Genomic DNA, 26,061 nt, shown 5'->3' on the forward strand with positions numbered 1-26,061 from the left:
TTTATAAACGGCTTGTTATTGGAGTTGGTTAGTTTTGGAAAAAGATTTAATATTGGAATTGGTTTGATTTTGAAATAATTTAATACTAGAAATGATCTGAATGACTAAGAGGTGTTTGGTTTGATGGTTGGGACCCTTGAAGGGTGGCAGAAGTTTGAGTTTTAGGGGAGGTGCTGTCAAAATTTATAGAAGAATTTTGAGATGTTTTATTTTGGTTAATTTGGATTGAAAGAATTTTTTATTTGATTTTGATTTATTTAAGAAAAGAATGAATTATGTTTGAGTTTAAATGATTTGGTTTTGAAGTTAGCTCGAGGAATATGTAAATGAATGAGATATGTGACCCCGTATAAGAGGCAGTGGCGTTGTCCACTTGCTCTGGGAAAGAGATAAGGAAGAAGAATGATGAAAACTGAGTTTGAATTATGAAATTGGATGAATATGATAAACGAGGCATGATTATGGTTGATTGATGATGAGTATGACCCTAAATCCAAGCTTATTGACCTAAACTTAATCCTAATCCTAGAGAGAAGTGAGAGCTTCTCTCTTTAAAACTAACTCTAAAACTAGATCTAAACTTCCTAATGATCCAAGATGTGAATCATGCCTCTCCCCTTTAATCCTTGGTTTTTTTAAGTGTGTTTGGCGCCAAAGTTGGTTTGGATTGGGCCCCATGGTGGACGAAATTGTGATCACATTAATGTAGTACTCTTTGTTATTGTATGGAATCATTATTATGGCTCTTTACTATGTGTGGACACAACTCCGTTCAACTAACCAGCAAGTGTACTGGGTCGTCCAAGTAATAAACCTTACGTGAGTAAGGGTCGATCCCACAGAGATTGTTGGCTTGAAGCAAGCTATGGTCACCTTGTAAATCTCAGTCAGGCGGATTTAAACATGATATTTTATTAGATTAAAATAAACAATAAAAGGGATAGATATACTTATGTAGATTCATTGGCAGGGATTTCAGATAAGCGAATGGTGATGCTTTTCGTTCCTCTGAACCTCTGCTTTCCTGCTATCTTCATCCAATCAGTCTTACTCCTTTCCATGGCTGGCTGTATGCAAGGGCATCACCGTTGTCAGTGGCTACATCCCCTCCTCTCAGTGAATCATATGCTCACGCACCCTGTCACGGCACGGCTATTCATCTGTCGGTTCTCGATCATGCTGGAATAGGATTCACCCTCCTTTTGCGTCTGTCACTAACGCCCAACAATTGCGAGTTTGAAGCTCGTCACAGTCATTCAATCATTGAATCCTACTCAGAATAACACAGACAAGGTTTAGACCTTCCGGATTCTCTTGAATGCTGCCATCATTCTAGCTTACGCCACGAAGATTCTGGTTAGGAGATCTAAGAGATATTCATTCTAGCTTAATTCATGTAGAACAGAAGTGTTTGTCAGGCACGCGTTCATAAGGGAGAAGGATGATGAGCGTCACACATAATCATCACCTTCATCACGTTCTTGGGTGCGAATGGATATCTTAGAAGCGAAATAAGAAGAATTGAATAGAAAACAGTAGTACTTGCATTAATCTTTGAGGAACAGCAGAGCTCCACACCTTAATCTATGGAGTGTAGAAACTCTACCGTATGAAAATACATAAGTGAAGGTCCAGGCATGGCCGAGATGGCCAGCCCCTCTGATCTAAGAACTAGACGTCCAAAGATGCCTAATACAATAGTAAAAGGTCCTATTTATAATAAACTAGCTACTAGGGTTTACATGAGTAAGTAATTGATGCATAAATCCACTTCCGGGGCCCACTTGGTGTGTGTTTGGGCTGAGCTTAAGTGTAGCACGTGCAGAGGTCATTTGTGGAGTTGAACGCCAGTTTCTGTGCCAGTTTGGGCGTTCAACTCTGGTTTTGGATTCCTTTCTGGCGCTGGACGCCAGATTTGGGCAGAAGGCTGGCGTTGAACGCCAGTTTACGTCGTCAATTCTTGGCCAAAGTATGGACTATTATATATTGTTGGAAAGCTCTGGATGTCTACTTTCCAATGCAATTGGAAGCGCGCCATTTCGAGTTCTGTAGCTCCAGAAAATCCACTTTGAGTGCAGGGAGGTCAGAATCCAACAGCATCAGCAGTCCTTTTTCAACCTCTGAATCTGATTTCTGCTCAAGTCCCTCAATTTCAGCCAGAAAATACCTGAAATCATAGAAAAACACACAAACTCCTAGTAAAGTCCAGAAATGTGAATTTATCATAAAAACTAATGAAAACATCCCTAAAAGTAACTAGATCCTACTAAAAACATTCTAAAAACAATGTCAAAAAGCGTATAAATTATCCGCTCATCACAACACCAAACTTAAATTGTTGCTTGTCCCCAAGCAACTGAAAATCAAAATAGGATAAAAAGAATAGAATATACTATAAATTCCAAACTATCAATGAAACATAGCTTCAATCATATGAGCGGGACTTATAGCTTTTTGCCTCTTGAATAGTTTTGGCATCTCACTTTATCCATTGAGGTTCAGAATGATTGGCATCTATAGGAACTCAGAGTTCAGATAGTGTTATTGATTCTCCTAGTTCAGTATGATGATTCTTGAACACTGCTATTTTATGAGTCTTGGCCGTGGCCCTAAGCACTTTGTTTTCCAGTATTACCACCGGATACATAAATGCCACAGACACATAATTGGGTGAACCTTTTCAGATTGTGACTCAGCTTTGCTAAAGTCCCCAATTAGAGGTGTCCAGGGTTCTTAAGCACACTCTTCTTTTGCTTTGGACCTTGACTTTAACCGCTCAGTCTCAAGTTTTCACTTGACACCTACACGCCACAAGCACATGGATAGGGACAGCTTGGTTTAGCCGCTTAGACCAGGATTTTATTCCTTTAGGCCCTCCTATCCACTGATGCTCAAAGCCTTGGGATCCTTTTTATTTGCCCTTGCCTTTTGGTTTTAAGGGTTATTGGCTTTTTCTGCTTGCTTTTTCTTTTTCTTTCTATTTTTTTTTTCGCCTATTTTTTTTTTCTGCAAGCTTTGTTTTTTGCTGCTTTTTCTTGCTTCAAGAATCATTTTTATGATTTTTCAGATTATCAAATAACATGTCTCCTAGTCATCATTCTTTCAAGAGCCAACATATTTAACATTCTTAAACAACAACTTCAAAAGACATATGCACTGTTCAAGCATACATTCAGAAAACAAGAAGCATTGTCACCACATCAATATAATTAGGCTAAGTTCAAGGATAAATTCGAAACTCATGTACTTCTTGTTCTTTTGAATTAAAATATTTTTCATTTAAGAGAGGTGATGGATTCATAGGACATTCATATCTTTAAGACAAAGTTACTAACTACTAATGATCATGTAATGAAGACACAAACATAGATAAGCACATAACATAGAAAACGAAAAACAGAGAAAGTAAGAACAAGGAATGAGTCCACCTTAGTGATGTCCTTGAGCTCTTCTATGTCTCTTCCTTGTCTTTGCTGCTCCTCCTTCATTGCTTTTAGATCTTCTCTGATTTCATGAAGGATGATGGATTTCTCTTGATGTTCCACCCTTAGTTGCTTCCAATAATTGTGTGGAAGAAAATGTATCCCCTGAGGTATCTCAGGGATCTCTTGATTTGCAGTCAAATGTTCTACCACTGAGCTATAGACCCTTGATGGAAGCTTTTGTCTTCCCTTTCCTCTTTCTAGAGGTTTCTCTGGCCTTAGGTGCCATCAATGGTTATGGAAAAAACAAAAAAAGCTATGCTTTTACCACACCTCACGTAAGGAAGCAGAGCTGTTACATAGAGAAAGATCTATTATGTCCCTCAATGACATTATCTTCTTATGGATCTCTATCATTATGTCCCTCAATAATCATGAATACTAGATTTTGAATAAAAAAATCAGAAGTACCAAAAATTGGAAGGCGACAAGAAAATTGGAAGCGAGAAGACAAAAATTCAGAAGCTTCAAATGCGAGTAGCGATGAACACATGGCAACGCGAGCAGGGACCAACCCAACGGCGAGGCGAGGCAAGCAGCGACGAACATGACGGAGACGCCAACAATGAGGAACACAGGCAATGACGAGAAAATCGAATAGAGAAGAGTAAATCACGAGCAGTGATAAGGAACGCGAAGAGAAAAGAGTAAATTGCACATCAATCAAAATTTAAAGTGGTTGGGGCTAGGGTTTCTAATTGAACACGGTTGGAGTAGTTTTGTTATTTCAACAATTCAACCAAATTAAACCACTAGTAAGTAAAATTTGAGAGAAATTTTTGTCATACCTGAGAGACTTGAGAGGAAGATGTGAACGACACTACGGTGGAGCAAAGCGAATGTTTCAGAATGGCGCGGACCAAAGATCGAACATGGCGGAGCAGAGCAGAACACGATGCGAGAAGAAGCACATGACACGAGCAGAGCAGAACGCGATGCGAGCATAGCAGTGAAGAACACCACAACGGCAAGAAAGAGGAACCCAGAAACGCGAGTCAATTTACATTACCCCCAATTTCTCATATGCAGCAACACTAATCATCCAATTAAAAGAGAAACTAAAAATCATAGTGGCGGTATAAACCTCCATAATAAACTAAAGCGCCACAAATATATCAAAAATTCTGGCAGAGACTAAAAATGCCAAAATTGGACAAAAAATGGCAGTTTTGTGTAACCGCCGTAAAACTATTGCCATTTTAATCCACTTTTTTTGTAGTGAACACCACTTCCAAACACTACAAAAAAAAGAATTTAAAATGGCATTTACATTATGGCGGTTCTTTAAAACCGCCATAATGTTCGAGTAATATGGCATTTTATGATGGTGCCATAATTAATGAGCATAAAATGGCAGCATTCCGTGATTTTGGCGGTTAAAACCGCCATTATCGGAGCACATCTTTAAAAACTTAAAATTAGAAAGGGCCTAAACGAAGGAAAACCCATCAGGTTGGAAAAACCCAAATATCTTAAATCGACTATGTCTCCCAAGAAGGAAAATCCTAACGCGCGTTGCCACCATTGTCAAACCCAAAAACGACGATTTGTGCTCTACTTCGACGACGATCTGCACCAAGCGACTGCTCCGACGACGATCTGCTCCAGCGACGATTTTCTTGGCGTTCTCCTCCGACGAAATTGTGTGCTGTGAACTGAAATGATCTCTCCAGCGACGATCTCCTCTGGCGGCGCGTTCTCCTCCTTCAGTGATCTTCTATGATTTGGCTTCGATATGAAGATTTGTCGCCGCTCATCTCATCGCCATCATTCATCTCTGCGCCATCGCAAGCAACACCGTTGTCGCTATCTTCTTCGATCTGGTTTTCAATCTGGCTCATCTCCTCGCCATGGCAAGCAACACCGTTGTTGCTACCTTCCACTGTTTGGTTTTGCCATCTCTATCACTTCTAATAGGTAATTCTTCGTTCTTTTAGATTTACTTCATGCTCTAGTAGGAAGAAACAAAGAATACTGGTTCTGTTTTTATTATTGTGTATTTTAACTTTCATTGATCGTTTGTGATGTTGTTGTTAGCTTGTTACTGCTGCATTTTCTATTGTGTTGTTGTTTTTTTGCTTCTAATTTTATTTAGTTTGAGATCTAATCTGTTCTATTAAACAGATTAATCTGCATCATTTGTCCAAAATTAATTAGCTCAATCGTTTTATTTTTCTGAATCATTTTAGCTGCTAGACCTTTGTTTGCGTATCTGATTGTTGCGCATGGTGTTTTTTTAAACGGTTGTTGCTTTGAGCTAATCGTTGTTTGTTGCAATTCTGGTGGTTAAAGCTTTGCAATTTTTGTATTTTCATGCTGCTTAACTTTCTCTTGGTGGGATTTGGTTTGGTGTTGTTGCAGGAGAACACTAAAATGAAGCATCCTTAATTGCTTTATGAGGCCAAGCTTTACAACATTCTTCAAGGAGGAAGTATTTTTTTTCTTTTTTTTTTTGGGAAATATTAAGCTATTTTCTGAGTGAGGAAGAAAAACAAAAGAATTGACTTTTGACTTTTGAGATTTTATTTTCTTAATATGTAGGTGGCATTCCTAGCATAAGATGGTCTGGTGTAGATAGGGAGGATAATGTTCTCGTGATGGATTTGCTTGGGCCTAGTCTTGAGGATCCATTTGTGTATTGTGGAAGGAAGTTCTCATTGAAGACAGTATTGATGTTGGCTGATCAAATGGTGACCTTGCTTTGCTTTAACTTTTATTTTATTTTTTGGTTATAAGGGTAACAACTGTGCCAGAAAATTAACCACTTCCCTGTTTTATTTTCGTTCATTTTTTTTCCTGATGAAACAGATGAATTGTTTTAGCACTCTTTATCTGCTATACAGTTCTGCTGAAAATTGTCATGTGCATCACCATTATAAATCTTGTTGTGTGTTATGTGTTCTGATGCTAAGAGCGCGTTTGGTATTGACTCTTTCTTAATTTTGTTGGGATGCAGATGACTAGAATAGAATATGTGCATTCCAAAGGTTTTCTACATAGAGATATAAAGCCTGACAACTTCCTCATGGGACTTGGTCGGAAAGCAAACCAGGTAGCTACACGGTTATTGCTTTGTTCAGAGAGAAACATTTTTAGATATGGTATGTGATGCTATGTCTGAGTACAAGTATCTCAGTCCCAATCAGAGAGCAGATTTGGTGCTAGCCTGCAGGTATGCCATTCTTTTCATACCTTGTTGGGGCCTATGTTGATTTACAATGCAGGCAAATTAGAGATGATTTTTCATGGTCAAGATTTTTACAATACCACTAACCATATAGCACATCTTTAGAGACTGAAGTGTTTATGATTCTATTCAATGCCAATAAAATTTTATGGACTCATTTCCAATTTTCTTTTTTTGTAGTTTGTTTAGAAGAAATAAGCATATTGATAAATGTAACACTAAAATTGCATATATCTTCTATTTTTGGTTATAGGATGCGAGGAAGAAAGGAGTCTGTGACAGTGCTGTTGTGTGGCACTTGTGGCTGTGGCAAATCCACATTGTCTTCACTGCTGGTAATTTATCTTCATCTTGCAAGAAACTACATATAGTATCTTGGCCTGTTAATCGCGTTGCAAAAGCTTGGCCTGTTAATCGCGTTGACTCTAATGGGAAGCCTATTTGGGGCCTTGGACCAGATAATGGAATTGGAAGTCCAATGTATGGTCCCTTGCGGATTGGTAAGGCAGAACCGATAAATCTTCAGTTTGGTTTTTATGGGATCATTGCTTGGCCCAGTGATGGTGGTACTAGTCGAGCTGGAAATGTTGATGAGTCGAGGGCTGATGATTCTGGTAGTAGATATTTATCCTCTTGCTGTAGCTCACCGACCTCAGAAGGTCCTGCGAAAGAGGTAAATTTGAACAATTCTTTTTAATTTATCTTCTTGTTCAGTGCAAAAAATTAAAGGCTCGTTATTGTTGGTGATGAAAAAGTTGGAGTATAAACTAAAGACGTTAATCTTTTTGTTGCCCCTTTTTTCATTATGTATTTTATAGCTCAAGGAAGATTTCTCAGTGCATGATAGTGATGAAGAGTTAGACGACGATGATCAGCTAGAGGTAGGTAGTAATGATGATTTAAGTGATGATGGTCACAAAGACGTCCATGACGAGGTAAAGTTAAAGTCTCCATATTAGTTTAAATGATACACCAATATGAACTGTTTGTATGCGTGCACGTGCATGTGTATATACTATCAATTCTTCCTAAAAAGGAATTTTAGGCCTTTCCATTGCTGTGCAGAAAGGGTCAGTTGATGAGGAATCTACAAAGTACCTTTTCCTCCTGATCTTGATAAGAAGGCAAGTGTTTTTTCTTGCTAGGTTTGTAATATGGAATATAATAATTGATAATCTTGAGAAATAATAAAGAAATATAATGAAATACAATATTATTATTCATATCTATAAGTTAAAAATATCACTTATACTATTGTACTATTGATAATATAATGCAGGACTCTTTCATACTTGACTTGGGAAGATTTTTCACTGGCTATGAAATTGGAGTTATCTCAAAATGTGGTATATATATATATATATATTACTACAATGTTCTAATAATATAGATCTTAGCTTATTCATATATATAACAAAATGGAACAGGAGTGATGATTTTATGTAATTATATATTTTTGTTAATGAGGTTTGCCTCCACTTTATCTATTAGTGTAATTCTTCTAAAATAAATAAAGAAAAGGAAGAAGATATAATTGAAAAGGATAATTAATGAGTGATGATTAAGTGTTTTAGAATAACAGTTTTGCACTTCATAAAAAATGATAAAATATTACTTTTTATTTTATTTAAAATAAACGCCCATTTTTTAAAATTTAATTTGTATATATAAATATGTTGGTTGTGTTGTGATGGGTGCAGGAGCAATTTTATGCAAAGGGCTGAATAGAGGATTAGGGACACTGTTAGCAGGGTCTTTAGCATTTATTGTTGGATATATTGCAAATGCATGTAATAGGGTGGTTTAAGCTATTTTCATTGGGGTTGCAGTTTTTCTTATAGGTATATACTTTAATAATGGTTGTGACAATCGAGTAGCAAGAAGGTTGTGATGACTAATAATTTTGAGGTTTATTTTGTTATCCTTGAGCCAGTAGCTACTTATACAAGGTTCTTTCCCTATATAAAGAAGAACTATGACTATGGCATAATCATATTCCTCTTGACCTTCAACTTGATTACGGTGTCAAGCTATAGGATTGACAATGTATTGAAGATTTCACATGACAGAATCTACACCATTGCTATAGGCTTTGGCATTTGCCTCCTCATGAGTTTGCTCATATTCCCAATTGGTCAGGGGAAGATCTCCATAATTCAACAGTTTATAAGCTTGAAGGCCTAGAAAATTCACTAGAAGGTGATATATATATATATATATCAATTGATAATTTGCCATAATTAGCACTTAACCATGCTGAGATATGTTGCAGCTTGTGTGAATGAATACTTTCATGGAGAAATTGAAGCCTCTGGAGAGGACAAATCGTCTGAGGATCCAATATACAAAGGCTATAAAGCTGTTTTGGATTCAAAATCCTCTGATGAAATGTTGGCAAGTCCATTTAATCATTCCTTGGTTCATTATTCCAATGAAGTATTGATGATAGAAGATCTTCTAGTAATTTAGATAGGCATTACATGCAAGTTGGGAGCCAAGGCATTCATGTCACAGATTTCCATGACAGTAGTATGTTAAAGTTAGAGCTGTTCTTCGCCAATTCGGATACACTGTGGTTGCTTTAATGGCTATTTGAGAACAGAAATTCAGGTAATGCATCAGTAATTTCATAAGTTTGAGCTTTAAATCTCATTGATAGAGTGATATTGACAGTTTAAGGGAGTTGCTCCTGCCATAAACTTTTTTGCATATCGTGTTGTATTGTTAATATTGGGTATTACTCTAATGAGCTTGGCATCCTTAAGCAAATAAGCACTCTAGAAGCAAATAATTAAAATGAACATGATTTTCTTTTAGGAGGCAAAAATTGGGCATGAAAATAAGCACTCTAGAAGCAAATAATCAAGACAAAAGAAGGATTGGAGTGAGGACAAAGATTATCATGACAAAGTACACCAAAAACTATGATTGAGATTTTATGTATTAAGAGCTATATGTTAAGACATTTATAATTAAAAAATTATGTTATGTTAGATACTTTATTTGTATAGAGGTTATTACTTTTTATTTTTAATACTAAAAAATAATATATTATGTTTATACATTGTTTATGAGTTATATAATATTTTGTTTATGAATATTGATTTTTTGTTATTGAAAAAATTTAATAAAAAATTATTTGTTTAATTCGATAAAAATAACTGTTAAAATTTGTCTTTGTAAATGATAAAAATGTCACTTTTATTCAGTAAAAATGGCAGTTTGTAACTATCATTTTAAACAATGTAAAATGCCATTTTAATTCGGTAAAAATGGCGGTTTCAAACGCCATTTTAACTAACTAAAAATGTCGTTTTAACCAACCAAAACGCTGTTTTGTCAGGGTAAAAACGGCGGTTCGTAACCGCCATTTTAACCAACCAAAAATGCCATTTTTTTCTAGAAATAACGGCGGTTTGAACCGCCATTTTAACCAACCAAAACCGCCATTTTAACCCTGGAAATAACGGCGGTTTGAACCGCCGTTTTAACCAACCAAAACCGCCGTTTTAACCAACCAAAAATGCCGTTTTATTTGGAAATAACGGCAGTTTGAACCGCCGTTTTAACCTATCCAAAAACCGCCGTTTTAACCCAGGAAATTGTGGCGGTTTTCTAAAAACCGCCGTAATAACCAGAATGGCGCCCAGAATTACGTCGTTTTTTAAAACCGCCGTTTCTGGTAATAATGGCGGTTCAAACCGCCGTAAATACCCAAAAAAACCGCCATTTTAACCAGATTTTTTTGTAGTGAAAACTCACCAATTATCAAGCTATACACATATAACATACAAAAAAATCAACACTATGGCTAGTAAAATATCAAACCACAAGAATTTGAACAGACTTATCTTATCCAATAATATTAAAGATAAAATCCAGCAATATTTCAATGCTAGATCATCCCTAAACAACCAAAATTACAAAATCTACTCAAAAACCAAACATAAAAATGTAAAAATGTTAGGGCAGGAAATTGGAGTGTAAGTTTTGAGTTGCTACCCACAAACCTTATTTAGAAATGATGGGCTCGACGAGAGCTTCGCGTGGCCACAAATGGCTCGTCAATCGGAGCTCTGGTTCAGAAGTTATGAGTGAAACAAGATGAATGTGAATAGTGTTCTTCCCTCTTCTCCTCTCCTCTCATCTCAGCACCTCCCCTCTCTCAATTTAGGGTAAAATGAGCTGAAAGCTCATTAAAAGATGTATATATATGTTGGGCTTGGACCCAACTTAGGTCCGGTCTAACTCGTTAGTGTTTTAGGTCCTTTTGACCAAACTTTGGGCTAAAACCTTTAAGATTAATGCCCAATTTTCAATTCTAAATTATTTTTATCCTTTCAAAACAATAAATTCAATTTTCAAAATCTTATTTTTCTCAATACGCGGTACCGGTCAGACTAGAGCCGGTACTACCAGCTGAAGTGCCGGTTAGTACGCATTTTTATAAAAATTTTCGCAAAAGATACATTTTTCCACTCAGAAAAATTCATTGAAATCAAATTTCATCTTTATAATTTAAAAAGAACACTTCTATATTTTTCAACCTATTTCGGGTAATTAAAAATTATTATTCTATTAAAACGGTTATTCTGGTTCTTACATACTTGTTTTCCAAATTATCGACATTATTCTTGTATTGCTGTTATATAGAAAATTTTGTTGATTGTTTAACTTTAACCTTCCGGTGAGACTATATTGAAGCTAAATAAATTTTTTTTGGATTGAAATAGAATAGTTTAAACTTTAAAGACTAAAAAATAACCAATTTAATACTTTATTCTTTAACTTATTTTTAAATTTTAATATATATTTTATATTCTATTTTGTATTTTGTTTTGATAACTGCTTCTGATATATTACTATCACTCCTATCAAAATAAAATTAAATTATGAAATAACTGCTAAGTGCTAATTAAGCAACAATGAATGAGCATGCAGCTTTAAATTCGACGCTGCCGCATTAACAGTGCGTGACAAAGATTAGTCTTAATTATAATAATATCTGATCGATAATATTCTATATATCTCTTTAATTGAATCCATATCGCTATTTCAAAAATCATCATTTTTAAACTGAATTTATTCGGTTATAATTTCTGACTGATACATTGGAGCCGAAATAGTAAAGCTATTTGGAACTGATGGGATGACCACATTGTAAGTCCATATGAGTCAATTCATTCTAATTAATGTCTACCTTTTGTTCTCCTTGCAATAATGTAATTGAATTTCAACCTTTCTTTTTTAAGAAATATAGAATTATACATCATACAATTGATTACAACATAATTCCATGATGTTATTACCATAATACGAAGGCCTAAGACTACGACTCCATTCATTTATTTACAACTTATTTCTTTTCTTTCAAAATGTAATTTGAAGGAAAAAAAAGACAAATAATTCAATTGAGATGAACAATGTTCAATCATTGAAAATATCTTTCCTAATTTAATACTCTCTACGACTTGTATTCTTGACCTGTGTCAATTTTAATCATTACTAGCTACTCACTGCCAAAATATACCCATGTAAAATTAATTTAGTAAGTACTTTAATTAAAATAAAGGTTTCAAATACGACTATTGAGAATAAAAAAAAAGTTAGAGAATTTTACACCTTTAAAAAACTTAACCAAAAGTGATTGCAAATATAAAATTATTTTCATTTAAAAATAATAATAAAAATGATTAGTTAATTTAATATATTTAATTAAATTATTTTGTAATATAATTATTTTTAATTATCATTTTTATACTATGAAAATAATTTTATACGAATAATAATATCAATAATTTAATTTTTAAAAAAATTATCAAAGTATAAAAAGAAAACATTATGATTATTAGATATAACGAGTATATATATAAAGAGTTTAATTTTAATATATTGACAGTGTAAAGCGTTTTACACAGTTGTACAATCATATTTATTATTTTAGATGATCATTTATGTAGTCAATATAAAAAATAATTCACATAGTCAATATAAAAAGTGATTATTTTTATTGATATAATATGATATTACATAATTAGATACATATATAAAACTACTTTATAATGATAGCGTATGAAAATTAAATTCTATATATAAAAAGCACATATAAGAATGAAACTCGTGTGAACTAGTGAATGGAACCTATCCACTAATAAGTATGTACGTAATAGTAAATACATAGATAGAGACTATAATTATGTTTGAAAATTGTGATATATGCTCTTCTTAACATCCAGATATATATAGTATAGAAATGCGTACAAACCCAACCTACCAAAAGTTTTCATCTAGCTTCCAAAACTAGCTTTTGTGGATATACAATATATAGTTATTCCACAAACTGGTAATTAAGGTGCTACCATAAGAACTTCCAAAATCAAGAACCAATATATAGTTCTAAAACAATGAGATCTTAGAGGGCTTCCTTTTTCATCTATTTCAAAAAAGAAAGATTATTATTATTATATTATTATGGATAATAATAAAGCCAAGGTTGATGATCATGGAGAGCCTCACTATGCAGAAATCATGAATAAGAATAACAATGGAGGGTTCATCAAATGCTTGATAGTTGAATGGAACAAAACTGAGAATCTAAAGGGTTCTTCCTTAATAAGTTCCCAGTCCCCTCTACTTCGGCTCAAAATATTGGCGATTGCGGCCATTTCCATGTTGATGTTGCTGACAAGTGCCATCTTGTTGGAGTTCACTGCACTTAGTGAAACAATGAAGCCAAAGATTCTATCACTGCGCTCTTCTCATATCGGCATTTTTGGCGCTCCAGAAAGTAAGTCTACGATATAAGATTCCTTATCTTGGTTTGAATCTATCATTTCTGCGGAGAAAAATCATATTTGTACCTAAATTTTTGGTGTTGGCTACCATTGCAGTTATATATTGTAAAAAAGAATGGATATCCGATTCATGTAAATGACTAAACATTTAGGTGATTGTGGTGAAATGCAGTTACAAAAGTTTAAGTTGATAAGTAAAAATACAAGAATAATTATATTTTTAATATGTTTCATAAATAATTATATTTTTAATATTTTTTTCGCATTTTTTTTTGTTTTGGTAATACAAAAATCCTAACTTTAAATGTTTCTATTATAGAAATTCTAATATTCTGATGATGCTACTTCTCCCAATAACTATAGAAACATGCCGATGTTATATTATTAGCGCTACAGTTATATATTATTAGCGCTACAGTAATATATAACATAGAAAAGGAAAGCATGTATAAATTACCTTGTGATTTATACATTACTCTCCTAGATCTATGGTCTGCACACCGAAACATTGTATTGTGTCCAAATAGCATAACTGTTTACAAAATTATAGCAGCTAGCTGATTAATTATTATTTATTTTGTGTATTCTTCAATGTGTGGTGGTGTTCAGGGATTTATGAGAACAATGGTTATTTGATGGTCTCATCCAATGGAGGATTGAACCAAATGCGAGCCGGGGTTAGTATCAGAAACCGAAATTCAGAGCATCTTTCGATTATTTTAACCATATACATATATAAATCACATAGCTGATGTATGTCTGTGCTATGCAGATAAGTGACATGGTAGCCATTGCTAGTTACTTAAATGTCACTCTTGTAGTTCCAGAGTTGGACAACACCTCCTTTTGGAATGACCGCAGGTGTGCGCGAAATATTTGTTGGTTTTTTTTTTTTTTTTTTTTTTTTTTTTTTTTTTTTTAATGATACCAAATTTGCAATTTGTTTTCAGAATTATTTATGATGAAATTATTTTATTGCTTTTCATTTTTTGTAGTCAGTTCCAAGACATATTCGATGTAGATTATTTCATTGAGTATTTGAGAGATGAGGTCAAAATAGTGAAGGAATTACCTCAAGGGATGAAGAAAAGGATTGCATCAAGATACCTCTATTCCATGCCCCCTGTTAGTTGGTCTAACATGTCATATTATTATAAAACAGTAAGTTCTATGATGTTTGATCCTATTGATTGAAGGTTCTAGCATTTTTTCTAGAGTAAATCTTCAATTTTGTGTAGAATTGTATTTTTATTTAGGGTTGGTTTAATAAAATTGAACCACCTGCGTTGATAAAATCAAAATAATAGTTTTTAATAAGTATAAAGAACAAAAATTATGTTTGACATATATATGTATTTTGATGAATTGGTATGTCATGTATGCTATATGCTAATGTGTTATTTAATGTGATATGTCGGCAAATTTTATTAGTCAAAACAATATATTAATTAACTACCGATTGATCAACATGATAAGGACTACATTAATAATTTTTAAATTTTAAGGGCTTGAAGAAAGTATATTTGAAATTTTACAGACTAGCTAAATATATCAAACCTTTATTCAATTTCAGAGCCAATAACCTTGTATGATGTTCTAACTATATTGCATGCACAATGCTTAATAATGCAGATTCTTCCTCGCATAAAAAAACATCAAGTAGTACATTTTACGAAAACTGATGCCAGGCTTGCGAACAACGGCATTCCACTGGAGGTTCAAAAGCTGCGGTGTCGCGTGAATTACAAAGCGTTGCGATTCACTTCTGATATAGAGATGGTTGGCAAGAAGATTGTTAAGATTATGAGGCAAAATGGTCCATTTTTGGTGCTTCACCTGAGATATGAGATGGACATGTTGGCATTCTCTGGCTGCTATCAAAGTTTAAACGAGAAAGAAATGGAAGAATTGACAGCAATGAGGTCAAAGTGTTAAAAGTTTAAACAAATTGTGATTCGTATAAAATTATTTCTGATAAAAGTTTAAAGACTAGGGGCAGTACTTTTATTAAAGAGGAATACTAGGGGTTAGGGGTTAGCAATTTTTGTGTTTTGTAACTATCAATTGGCCATCAATAGTCTTTTTAATGGTGTGAGATTATATCCAATGGTAAGAGATCATTCACTTTTTTTTTTTTTTTTTTATGGTTAAGTGCTGGTCACAAAACACAAAAGTTGCTGGCCCTAAATTTTTTCTTTATTAAAAATTTGACCAGCATTTAACCATCAAAAGAAAAGTGAATAATCACACACCATTAGATATAATTTTATTTCATTAAAAACACTGATGATGACTAATTGATAGCTACAAATCACAAAATATACTGACTCCCTAGCACTCCTCAAGTTTAAATTATTATTTAAAACAAAAATATTTAAAAAATAATAGTCCAAAAAAATCTAAATTTATTTTATTTTATATTTTTTAATTATTACTAGAATAATTAGACAATATTAAATTGAGTAATGTTAGAGAACAAATTTTTTTCAACTAACATTCGCCAACTTTTTAAAAATTATTTTGTTTATATTTCTGGACCGAAATCATCTATCTTTAATCCTAAATCCTCAATTATAATCCTAAATCTTAAAACTGATTAATGTTAAATAACTAAAAATTAATTTCCTATATTTTTTTACTAAATGTAATAAGTATATAATTATGAATATTACGTATATAAAATTATAAATATTTAGTTAAATAAAATAATTTTAGATTATTATTTCTATGTAGTTAAATATGTAAATGATTTTGTATTTAATACATTTTATCATATCATAAAAGTACATAAGAATTTTACTTTTAAATTTTCATACAGTTTTTTTTACCTCTTATATCATATTATGAAATTATCAGCTCTCAAAATTTAAACTATTAAATAGCAGCTCATTAATAAAGGTACATTTTTTTTTTTTAGGTATGCATACCCTTGGTGGAAAGTGAAGGAAATAGACTCCAATTTGGTGAGAAGTATAGGCATATGCCCTTTGACCCCAGAGGAAACTGCTCTGACATTGAAAGCATTGGGCATTAACCCAAGAATGCAAATCTTTATAGCTGCTGGGGATATATATGGAGGGGAGAAAAGAATGGCACCTTTGAGAGAAGCTTTTCCAAATCTGGTAAATATATATACCATATGCTTTGATAAAATATATATCGCCCTTAATAATTTTCTGCTTTTCATGTTGGAGACAGATTAAAAAGGAAACGTTGTTAGATCCTTCTGACTTGAGCCCTTCCATAACCATTCAAATAAGATGGCAGCACTGGATTACATTGTCTCCATTGAGAGTGATATCTTTGTGCCTACTTATAGTGGAAACATGGATAAAGTTGTTGAAGGTCACAGAAGGTAACATATAACAATCCAATATATACCATACTAAATTCCTAACTTAAAGGTATTTATGTATTTATTTTGTACTTTATACTAAGATTTTGAGAAGCTTTAAAAGTAATTTTTTTGAACTTTTGACTTATGAAAAGTAGTAGTATTAATGTCTGATGCAATTTTCAAAATCAAATTACAGCTTTCTAAGAAGCTCTTTAGGAACTTATAGAGAAATTAAAAAAATGACTTCTCTCATCATACTACTACTTTTTATCACATTTTTATAAAATAAGTACTTTTAAAACTAAAAATTCAAATATAAAATAACTTATTTATAAACTACTTTTAATATAACTATTTATTGTTTAAGCTATTTTTTTAAAAGAAATTTAATTAAACTGTTTATCCTAATTGAAAATCTAACCACATTCGGTGATAAAAAAGTTTGTGTGGAGATCAATGTTCGAAGCAAGAGTAAATATAAGCGACATATTTGTTATATATAGCGCAAATAGTTGCTTTTTATTTTTTATATGACTGGTAATGGTGATTACTATCAAAGTGCCACAGCACAGGCGATATACAAAATTATGGTGAATTCACACAATACAATTTAACATAGAAAAAATTTAACCGTAGATAACTTTTCATAAAAGCAATCATAATATCATTACTGCAATGTAAAAAATTGGAGCATGAGAGAACAAAAAGGTAACTAGAGAAATGAAAATTCGAAGAGCAAACCTCAATTACAGTTTTTATGATACCGAATTTATATTTATACTATTTTCTCATGTGCTAACTAGCTAATTGGCTCGGCATATATATGTTACATTAATCTTGCAGGTACCTGGGGTACAAAACCACAATAATTCCAAATAGATATGTACTTGTTCGTCTAATAGATCAATATAGGAATGGGACAATAAGTTGGGAAGAGTTTTCAAGAGTTGTTAAGTTAGCTCATGCTAGAAGAGGAGGCCCAATAACAAGATCAGTTGTTCCTTTGAAACCAAAGTTGGAAGATTACTTCTATTCCAATCCACAAGAATGTCTACCACAAGGTTCCTCCTAGTGTGCTCTATTATACAAGGTTCAGACCACTCGTGTCACTTTTTATAACCGTTGATCTATTTCAACTTGGAACCTTTGACCTATTCCATTGTAAACTGATGCTAACGAAGTTCTAGATCGCCTATGCTCTAAAGGGAAAATGAAGCATTGCAGATTAAACGCGTCCACAAATGAGGGTTATAACTTTATTTTTTATACAAATACTACATAATATAAAATAACATTAACTGTGAGTTTAAATAATTTCACAAAGTAAATAATTTATAGGAGAGTTATTACTATATTAGGAAATAGTTAGTTGATTTGGTCAACAGTTAGTTAGATTGGAAAAAGAGTTGTTAAGTCAATTTTGTAGAGAGTCTTGTGTAAGTTCTTGAACATGAGAGGTGCACTGATGCCTATATAAGACAGTGTAATATTAAGATCAATTCATCAATACAGAATTACTTTTTTCCAATAGAAATTCCTCAATTCTCTTTCGCTTTCTATTCCTTCTATATGCATGGTATCAAGAGTTTTATGATCCATGGGCCGAACACTCAAGCACTGCTACTTCAACAAATAATGTTGTAGTCATTTAGTAACAATCAATCAATCCAACAATTGTTTCAACTCAAACAATTCTCAATTCCACTTGTTGATAAACTAACAAAAGATAATATTTTCACCTGAGACATCTTACAACATTAACAATTTGTGGTCAAGAACTCTATCTAAAACGACCTTGATAAGGAAAAAGTCCCTGCAAGATATGCCACCCCTGAAGATGAAGCAGGATTAAAACTCTACAAGTAGTGATGCATAAATGAATGCAATGTCACATCTTGGTTGTTTACTTCCATGAATGTGGCCTCCAAGTGCAAAGTTATAGGCTGCCACTTTGCACATCAAATTTGGTTTTGAATTCACACATACTTTGGCTCTCAAACAAAAGCATGAGTCAGACAATTATAACTCCAGTTAAAACGTGTCAAGAAAGACGGATCTACGTCAGATTATCACTTAAAGATCAAGAAACTGGTGGATTCATTGGCAGCAATAAGAGATCCTCTAACATATACAGAGTATAGTATACAAATGTCATTCTTGATAGTTTGAATGAAGAATATCAATCATTCATCACATATTTTACAACTAAAGAGCCTCAATACATAATTCCAGACGAAGAAGCTGTTTAAATGGCCCAAGATATCTTGTACGTTTTAAAAAGCCAGACTCATCAATGGTCCAAGTTCATTTCTCACAAACTTCAGTTCTTGATTCTCGCACCTTTGATCCCTCACCATTTATGAACTATGGTCGAGGCAACAATGCTGCTTATTATGGAAGAGGAAATGCTAGAAGAATGGGCGTGGAGGTAGAAATTAAAGAGGATGACGTGGCTATTGGAATAGCATTTGTGCCAAATTTGGCCATGTTGCTTCCGATTGCTATTTTCAATTTGATCAATCATTTCAATATCCTTGACAATAATCTTTGCCCGCCTAACTCAGAATCGTGATTTACCACCACCACTTTCTTTCCACAATCCGAAGGCTATGGTTGCAACCTCATCTTGAGTAGAAAACCCTTCATGGTATGTTGTTTTGGGTACTAGTTCTTGATGGTACTAGTTCGTTACAAAGGGAGTCCACTTATCAAAGGATGCTTGGGTGTAGTTTCACTCAGATTCAATACCCATCATTTAAATAAAGGCAGACAACTTCAAGTGAACGCAACCCTCAAACAGTAGTTGTGACTTGTGAGGCAAACACTAACAAATCATAAAATCTAGCCGCCTTCGGTTAGGCTCTTCCTCAACATTTTAAGTAACATTAACACCAGCAGTATCAAATACCATCTCATTGTATCTCTCCTAGTTACCTTCCCAATTCACCTCTTTCATGTTCACTTTTCTAATCAAGTCAACCCTCTTTGACTGACCCTCTGACCTATTGGTTATCAGTGCAGATCGATTGATTCTCTACTCATCAACTTCTTCGTATTTAGTTCACTCAATTCTATCTTTGAATCCATTACGATAAAGGTGAAAGTTATATTCAAAGCCCCTAACCACTTAGTCAGCTGACAATTATAGCACGGATACCTAGATACCCCTTAAAACCTAAATGATTCCATGTTAAACACATGATGATAAGGTGGTATTGCAGGATGCAAAATTTCTAAGAGCCAATGATCGGTGAATCAGAGGAAATGCTACTATTCTCTCTTTTTTTTTGTAAATTTATTTATTTATTTGGTCATGATGATACTATTCTCCTTACTTCTTCAGTACTACAATATACAGTAGCACCAGCCGAATCTCCCTCTCATTTCTAAGTTTTCTTATAATCCTATTATTTTATACTAACTTCAATTCATAAACTTATTTTTCATCCTCTAAGGATGTTCATTTTACTATGTATGCGGATGATTATTTCATATGAGAAGTGGATGCAGAATCTAGCAACTCAAGCAAAATATCATTATTATAATTAAAATAAACATCCACTTTTCGAGTTAGATCCAGTCTAATCAAATAAACATCCACTTTAACGTAAAAAATAACCATCCGTGCACACCTAGTGCATTGAACATCCGGCGTATTTTAATTGTATTTACTTAAATCCAATCCAATCAAATAAACATCTACTTAAAAATAAAAATAACCATCTGCATATCTACTTAATTGAACATCCAAAATATTTTAATTGTAATTACTTAAAATTTAATTCAATCAACTAAATATCCACTTAAAAATGAAAATAAGCATTCACATATCAAGTAAAATGAACATCTAGCATATTATGAATTGACCATAATTTTTAATATGTACATTAAATTTCTCATTCGTAGACTTAGAATAATTGTGGCATATGTTTTCTCTCAACAGGAGCATTCTCATTTCAAGAACATTCATGAATAGAAGAGACACTGCAATAAGTAACAAATGTGTAGTTAATTCGTTATTAACCAAAATTAATCACTGACAAACTAAAATGCACTTGTCTCATTGAATTAGTGAACAAGTATGGGATTAGGATTAGGAACATAAAAGGACACTAGGTAGAAAGTATTGTCTAAACTTGTAGAATCTGGATTCTTTATTAACATTCATGAAATTGGAAAAGTAATCAACCAACATTTCTTGAGCTCCTTGTTAATTGCTGTTTAAGCTTTCAAATATGTATAAGTGTCTGGTTTCTGTATCCGCTCTTGGCAACTATTTGTGGGATGATTTCTTCAAAAATTCTAAAACCAACTTTGAAAAAGATGAAGTATTGTTTTGCAACAACTGATCTGGTTTATCATACTCAGTGATTATCCCTGTAAAATTCATTAATGTTATGAGATATATGCTTTTCTAAGTTTGATTATCATTGATATTATGATCTCATATATTGAGGTGCATAATGAATGTTCATGTACCTTCATCAAGGACCAAAACCAAGTCATTATCAATAAATGTAGGAATCCTATGTGCTACAATAATCACTGTGCATTCATTAGTTTTATTTCTAATAGTCTTTTGAATTAAATTGTGTTGCAGTGTTAATGTATGTTGTTGCTTCATCTAGAACCAAAATCCTTCTCTTCTTCAATAGCAACCTAGCATGATAAACAAGTTGCATTTGTCCAACACTCCAATTTTCTATATTCTCAACCACTGTAACATTACACAAAATTAATCAAATGTCAAATAGATAGAACTGAACATAATAAGTACAAAAATACTTTAAGGCTTGTCACAGTTATACTCCTAAATGGTGTAATGTATTCTTTTTATTTTCTTTAAAAAAATGTCTTACCTAGTGCATCAAGAAGTCTTAGATCCTGCCTTATAATTTCAGCAAGATGGCACTTCTTGAGAACTTGAAGAGCAAAGTTGAGAAACATATAGACATAAGCTGACTTAACGAAACTTTAAAAGGTCTCAGTGACCGTTCTAAGGAATTTAAAAACAAAAAAACAACACCATATTGCTCAAGTAAATTTGTGCTGAAGTGTTCAACATACACAAAATCCATACAGTACCTGATTCAAACATACCAACAAGATAGAAAAGACAAATAGCAATCAATATAATAAAAATCAACCATCCGGATACATAGTAAAATAACCATCCATTTTATATCAAATAAAGATCGATTATGATCAACTAGTCTAAGTGACATTGCATTCAAAAGACCAAACGTCGAGCCAAAACTACTGTACTAATTAAACCAAAATTCTGCAAAATTTTGCGCGCTAGAATAAAAACCAATGCAACCATCAACAACAACAAAAACTTGTACAATTCATTCCAATACATTCAAATTCCAACCATAGTGCTCATATGCAAAACAATCAAGTAACTGAGCAAAATTCATTGCAAGCACATCTAGTTATGAGTAAAACCATAGTCATCAACTAACATTTGGATGAAGCAACGCCGGTGGAGAGCTCCGCTGATGGAGGATTATGGGGTTAATGGGTTCTGTTCGAACAGCAATGGAAGACTAAACCTGGCCGCGAGTTGGTGTCCATCTGGTAGTAGGTCGACGATAGTTGGGGATGGGTCTTGTGGCAGCAACGGCGGAGACGAGTTCAGCGGCCACAAGTTCAACGGTGTGCGACACTAGGACGGTGGTGGCAGAACGCAATCAACAGGGTAGGTACTGGCACATGAGAGAGTGACGAGCTAGGCACCAGGGACGCGCGACGGGAAGGACATCATCTTGCCTCCACGCGTGCTGCTAGTCGATGATAGGGAGACCTGTGACGAGAAGAATGCGACCGTCTGAGATATTGGCTACCGAAGACAGAGACACTCGCATGCAAGAGAGGCGGGCTGATCAAGGTGGAAGATGCATTCCGCGAGGGTTGGATGTTCAGTGGACAAGGTGGGGGGTGGGTGCCGTTTTGGAGGAAGGAGAATTTGGGGTGAAAAGGGTTTATAATTAGGGTTGGATGGTTGGTTTTGTCAAATAACTGAATTGGGATTTTTGAGTTTAGGGTAATCCGTGGACTAGTTTTCTCTATTTATTCTTATTGGGCTAAACAACCAGCCCATTGTATACATTGTATAGATTCTCCATTGTCTCCCTAACGGAGTTCATCTATGAATTCAAATTATCAGCAAAAGAATTCGACGGTAATATATTAGAACGTTCCGTTAAATTGTTTTACGTGGGATTTTTTTGATGGAAAATTCGATGATAAAATATGTGCCCATTTAATTTATTTATGTGCCACACTGATAAACTCCATATTTAGGGTTTATCTTGTGTTGATTTTAGGGGATTTTATCACCTTTTACCCACATTTATTCAATGAAATAGCATGGTTTCATGATTGTCTCCCAATTTGTGCTTAAGTGTGAAAACATGTTTTCTAGATCCTTAATTAGCTAAATTCAATTCATCCTTGATTCCACTAGATGCCTTGATTTGTTTGTTAAGTGATTTCAGGTTGAAAAGGCTAGGAATGAATCAAATGAGTGAAGAGAAAAGCATGCAAAGTGGAGAACACATGAAAAAGCCAAAGATTTGGATATCTTCATCCACGCACACGCGCACTGTACGTGCACGCGTGGATCGCAAAAACGAAAGGGACGTGCACGTGCACTGTACGCGTACGCGCCGGTAGGCGCACGTGATTTTTTTTATAGAAAACATGCCCAGCAATTTATGAGAGCTGTGGGGCCCAATTTGCAACCAACTTTGGCGCCAAAATGTATTTAAAGGACCAACGATTGAAGGAAATCAACAACTTAGAATCATTTACACACATTAGGATTAGTTTAGAGTAGTTTTAGAGAGAGAAGCTCTCACTTCTCTCTAGAATTAGGATTAGGATTATGTTTAGTTCTTAGATCTAGATTTAGATTCATGCTTTCTTCTACTTTTGCTTCTCAATTATTGTTGTTGCAATCATGATTCTTCTATTCTTTTGTTGTAACCTCCTTTATGTTGCTTCTATATTTTGTTGTAGATATACTCTTATTCATTCTCTTCTCTTTCAATTCAATTAGAGGTAATTCATAATAATTGTGTTTCTTTTAATTGTTGTTGTTAATTCTTTGCAATTAGTTGTTGTTAGATTTTGCTCTTGTTGTTGATTTACTATGTTTTCCTTTTATGCCTTCCAAGTATTTGATGAAATGCTTGGTTAGATTTTAGGGTAGATTTTTAGTGCTCTTGGCTTGGAAAGGTAACTTAGGAACTCTTGAGTTACTAATGTCCAAGTGATTGACGATTGGGAGCCATTAACTCTAGATCTTACTAATTGAATTGGTGGAGAACTATGACTTATGGACTTGGATTGACATAGCTCATTTGACTTTCCTTTATTAGTTAGAGGATGACTTAATGGGGTTGATCCTTGCCAATTCTCATGTTGTAGTTAGTGATAAGGATAGAGATCCTTGACCACCAAACATTGCCAAGGCTTTTCTAGTCGTTAGTTTATTTTCCTTGCCATTTATCTTTCATGTCCCTTATCAAAAACCTCAAAATATGCAACTCATAACCGATAACAAGAACACTTTATTGTAATTCCTAGGGAGAACGACTTGAGGTTCAATACTTCGGTTTATAAATTTAGGGGTTTGTTACTTGTGACAAACAAATTTTTGTATGAAAGGATTAGTGTTAGTTTAGAAATTATACTTGCAACGAGGATTCATTTGAGAATTCTAAACCGTCAAAAGTCCTCTCATCAAAATGGCGCCGTTGCCGGGGACTTACAATTGTGTTATGTTATTGGTTATTGTATATATGTAAATATTGTGAATAGCTTGATTTTTGGATTGCTTGTTAGTTTTTGCTAGTTTTAGGACTTTGTTTCATTATTTCTTATTAGCTTTTGTTTCTTATTTTCTCTTTTCATTATGAATTCTCACTTTGGCTATGAGTTTGGTTCTAACTATGTTGTAGAAAATGAGAGCTTCAATGAGGATGTGTATCAAGAATGGGACAATCAAAGGTGGGAGGAGCCATATGCATATGATCAATCCTCTTGGCAACAACTTCCACCAATGCACTATGAAGAAGAGCCATTCTATGATGCATACCAATCAAATGGCTATGGTGAATCTCCTTGTGACTTTCAAGAACCACCACCATATGCCTATGATCCATACTCTCAACATAACCCTCAACCATACTCACAAGCCACTTTTCACCAACCACCTTCATATGACCCTAATCCATATCCACCATTCCAACAATCTTTTGAGCCATATGAACCACATATAGAGCCACCACCATTCCAACATCAACATTTTCAGGAGCCACCCCCTCCATGTTATTACCAAGATGAACTACCTCCAATGTATGAAAATTTTCAACCACAAGATGAATGCTACTTTCCACCACAACCTCCCATGGAAGAATACTCATATCCATCGATCCAAGAGCCGTATGATCCTAATCATATTATTCAAGAGGAACAAGAGTCAAGAGATCGTCTCAAGGAAACATTGGATCAACTTCAACCAACCATGGAGTGTGTTGTGCAACAAGTGAAAAGATTGGAAAATATTGAACCACCACAACTCTACCAAGAAGAACCACCTTCCTACTATGAATCCTTCTCCCAAATTAATGAACCCTTCCATCCACCCCAACCTCCAATGAATGATATCCTTGATGTTCTTGTTCAAGGACAAGAGGAGATAAAAATGGATGTACAACAATTCACGGCCGCCTTGGATGAGGTGGTAAGCCGGTTAGCATCCCAATGCTTGAATACTCAAGGAACTCCCATGGCTACATATGGAGAATCAAATAAAGAGCATAACATGAAGGAGAGATAAGTAGAGAATAAGGGAAGTTGCTTTGTATTGGAACAATTGGAGGAAGCTATAATTGTTGAAGAAGAGGAAGAAGTGGTTGAAGACTTAGGAGATGCGAAACCACCTTGGGAATCTAGAATTGAAGAAAACCCCTCCAAGAAGATTGAATTTGATGATAAGGAGGAATGTGCACAACCTCCAAGGCATATCCCTTATGAAGACTTGGATGGGATAGAGCAAGAATTGAGTTCCCTTGGAATTGAAGATCAAGCATCAAGTCTTAGTGGTGAAGAATCCTTTGAGCATGAAGAACCTTCTCCCGATGAGATGGAAAGTAATGTGGAGGTAAACCTCTCTCACCCTTCCATTTATGATTTGAGTAAGGGAAAAGGCTTAGATGAAATTGTTGAACAAAGGATTGAGATTAAGAGATC

The 26,061-nt window shown here is 34.1% G+C and overlaps 1 protein-coding gene, 1 long non-coding RNA gene and 1 pseudogene across 4 annotated transcripts; all 3 read left to right on the forward strand.

The window, feature by feature from the left end:
- The first annotated feature begins 5,252 nt into the window (after positions 1 to 5,252).
- LOC112750431 (uncharacterized) lies at positions 5,253 to 6,169 on the forward strand. The gene is made up of 3 exons (XR_003175784.3): positions 5,253 to 5,399; positions 5,844 to 5,913; positions 6,024 to 6,169. It is a non-coding gene; the product is annotated as an uncharacterized lncRNA (long non-coding RNA).
- Positions 6,170 to 6,589: 420 nt separating this feature from the next.
- On the forward strand, positions 6,590 to 9,733 carry LOC112748641 (P-loop NTPase domain-containing protein LPA1 homolog 1). Of its 3 annotated transcripts, XM_072216452.1 has the most exons (10): positions 6,590 to 6,654; positions 6,923 to 7,004; positions 7,128 to 7,342; positions 7,488 to 7,604; positions 7,735 to 7,793; positions 7,949 to 8,015; positions 8,370 to 8,510; positions 8,603 to 8,868; positions 8,942 to 9,279; positions 9,487 to 9,733. In XM_072216452.1, the coding sequence occupies exons 3-7, from the start codon at positions 7,148 to 7,150 to the stop codon at positions 8,391 to 8,393; spliced, it is 462 nt and encodes a 153-aa protein (XP_072072553.1). In that variant the 5' UTR covers positions 6,590 to 6,654; positions 6,923 to 7,004; positions 7,128 to 7,147; the 3' UTR covers positions 8,394 to 8,510; positions 8,603 to 8,868; positions 8,942 to 9,279; positions 9,487 to 9,733. The 3 variants fall into 3 exon arrangements, with proteins under 3 accessions (XP_072072553.1, XP_072072554.1, XP_072072552.1); XM_072216453.1 differs by lacking the exon at positions 8,370 to 8,510; XM_072216451.1 differs by having other exon boundaries at positions 7,949 to 8,868.
- Positions 9,734 to 12,941: 3,208 nt separating this feature from the next.
- LOC112750432 (rhamnogalacturonan I rhamnosyltransferase 1-like) lies at positions 12,942 to 18,000 on the forward strand (annotated as a pseudogene).
- The last annotated feature ends 8,061 nt before the right edge of the window (positions 18,001 to 26,061 follow it).

The sequence above is a fragment of the Arachis hypogaea genome, chromosome 15 (assembly GCF_003086295.3).
Source record: "Arachis hypogaea cultivar Tifrunner chromosome 15, arahy.Tifrunner.gnm2.J5K5, whole genome shotgun sequence".
In the NCBI taxonomy this organism is placed as follows: domain Eukaryota; kingdom Viridiplantae; phylum Streptophyta; class Magnoliopsida; order Fabales; family Fabaceae; genus Arachis; species Arachis hypogaea.

What these genes read in the sequence shown, in the direction of transcription:
- LOC112748641 (XM_072216451.1), top strand. Translation starts at nt 7,148, where the DNA reads ATGTATGGTCCCTTGCGGATTGGTAAGGCAGAACCGATAAATCTTCAG. An exon ending in CAGAAGGTCCTGCGAAAGAG is followed by an intron (nt 7,343 to 7,487) that starts GTAAATTTGAAC and finishes TGTATTTTATAG; the next exon opens with CTCAAGGAAGATTTCTCAGT. An exon ending in CTCCTGATCTTGATAAGAAG is followed by an intron (nt 7,794 to 7,948) that starts GCAAGTGTTTTT and finishes AATATAATGCAG; the next exon opens with GACTCTTTCATACTTGACTT.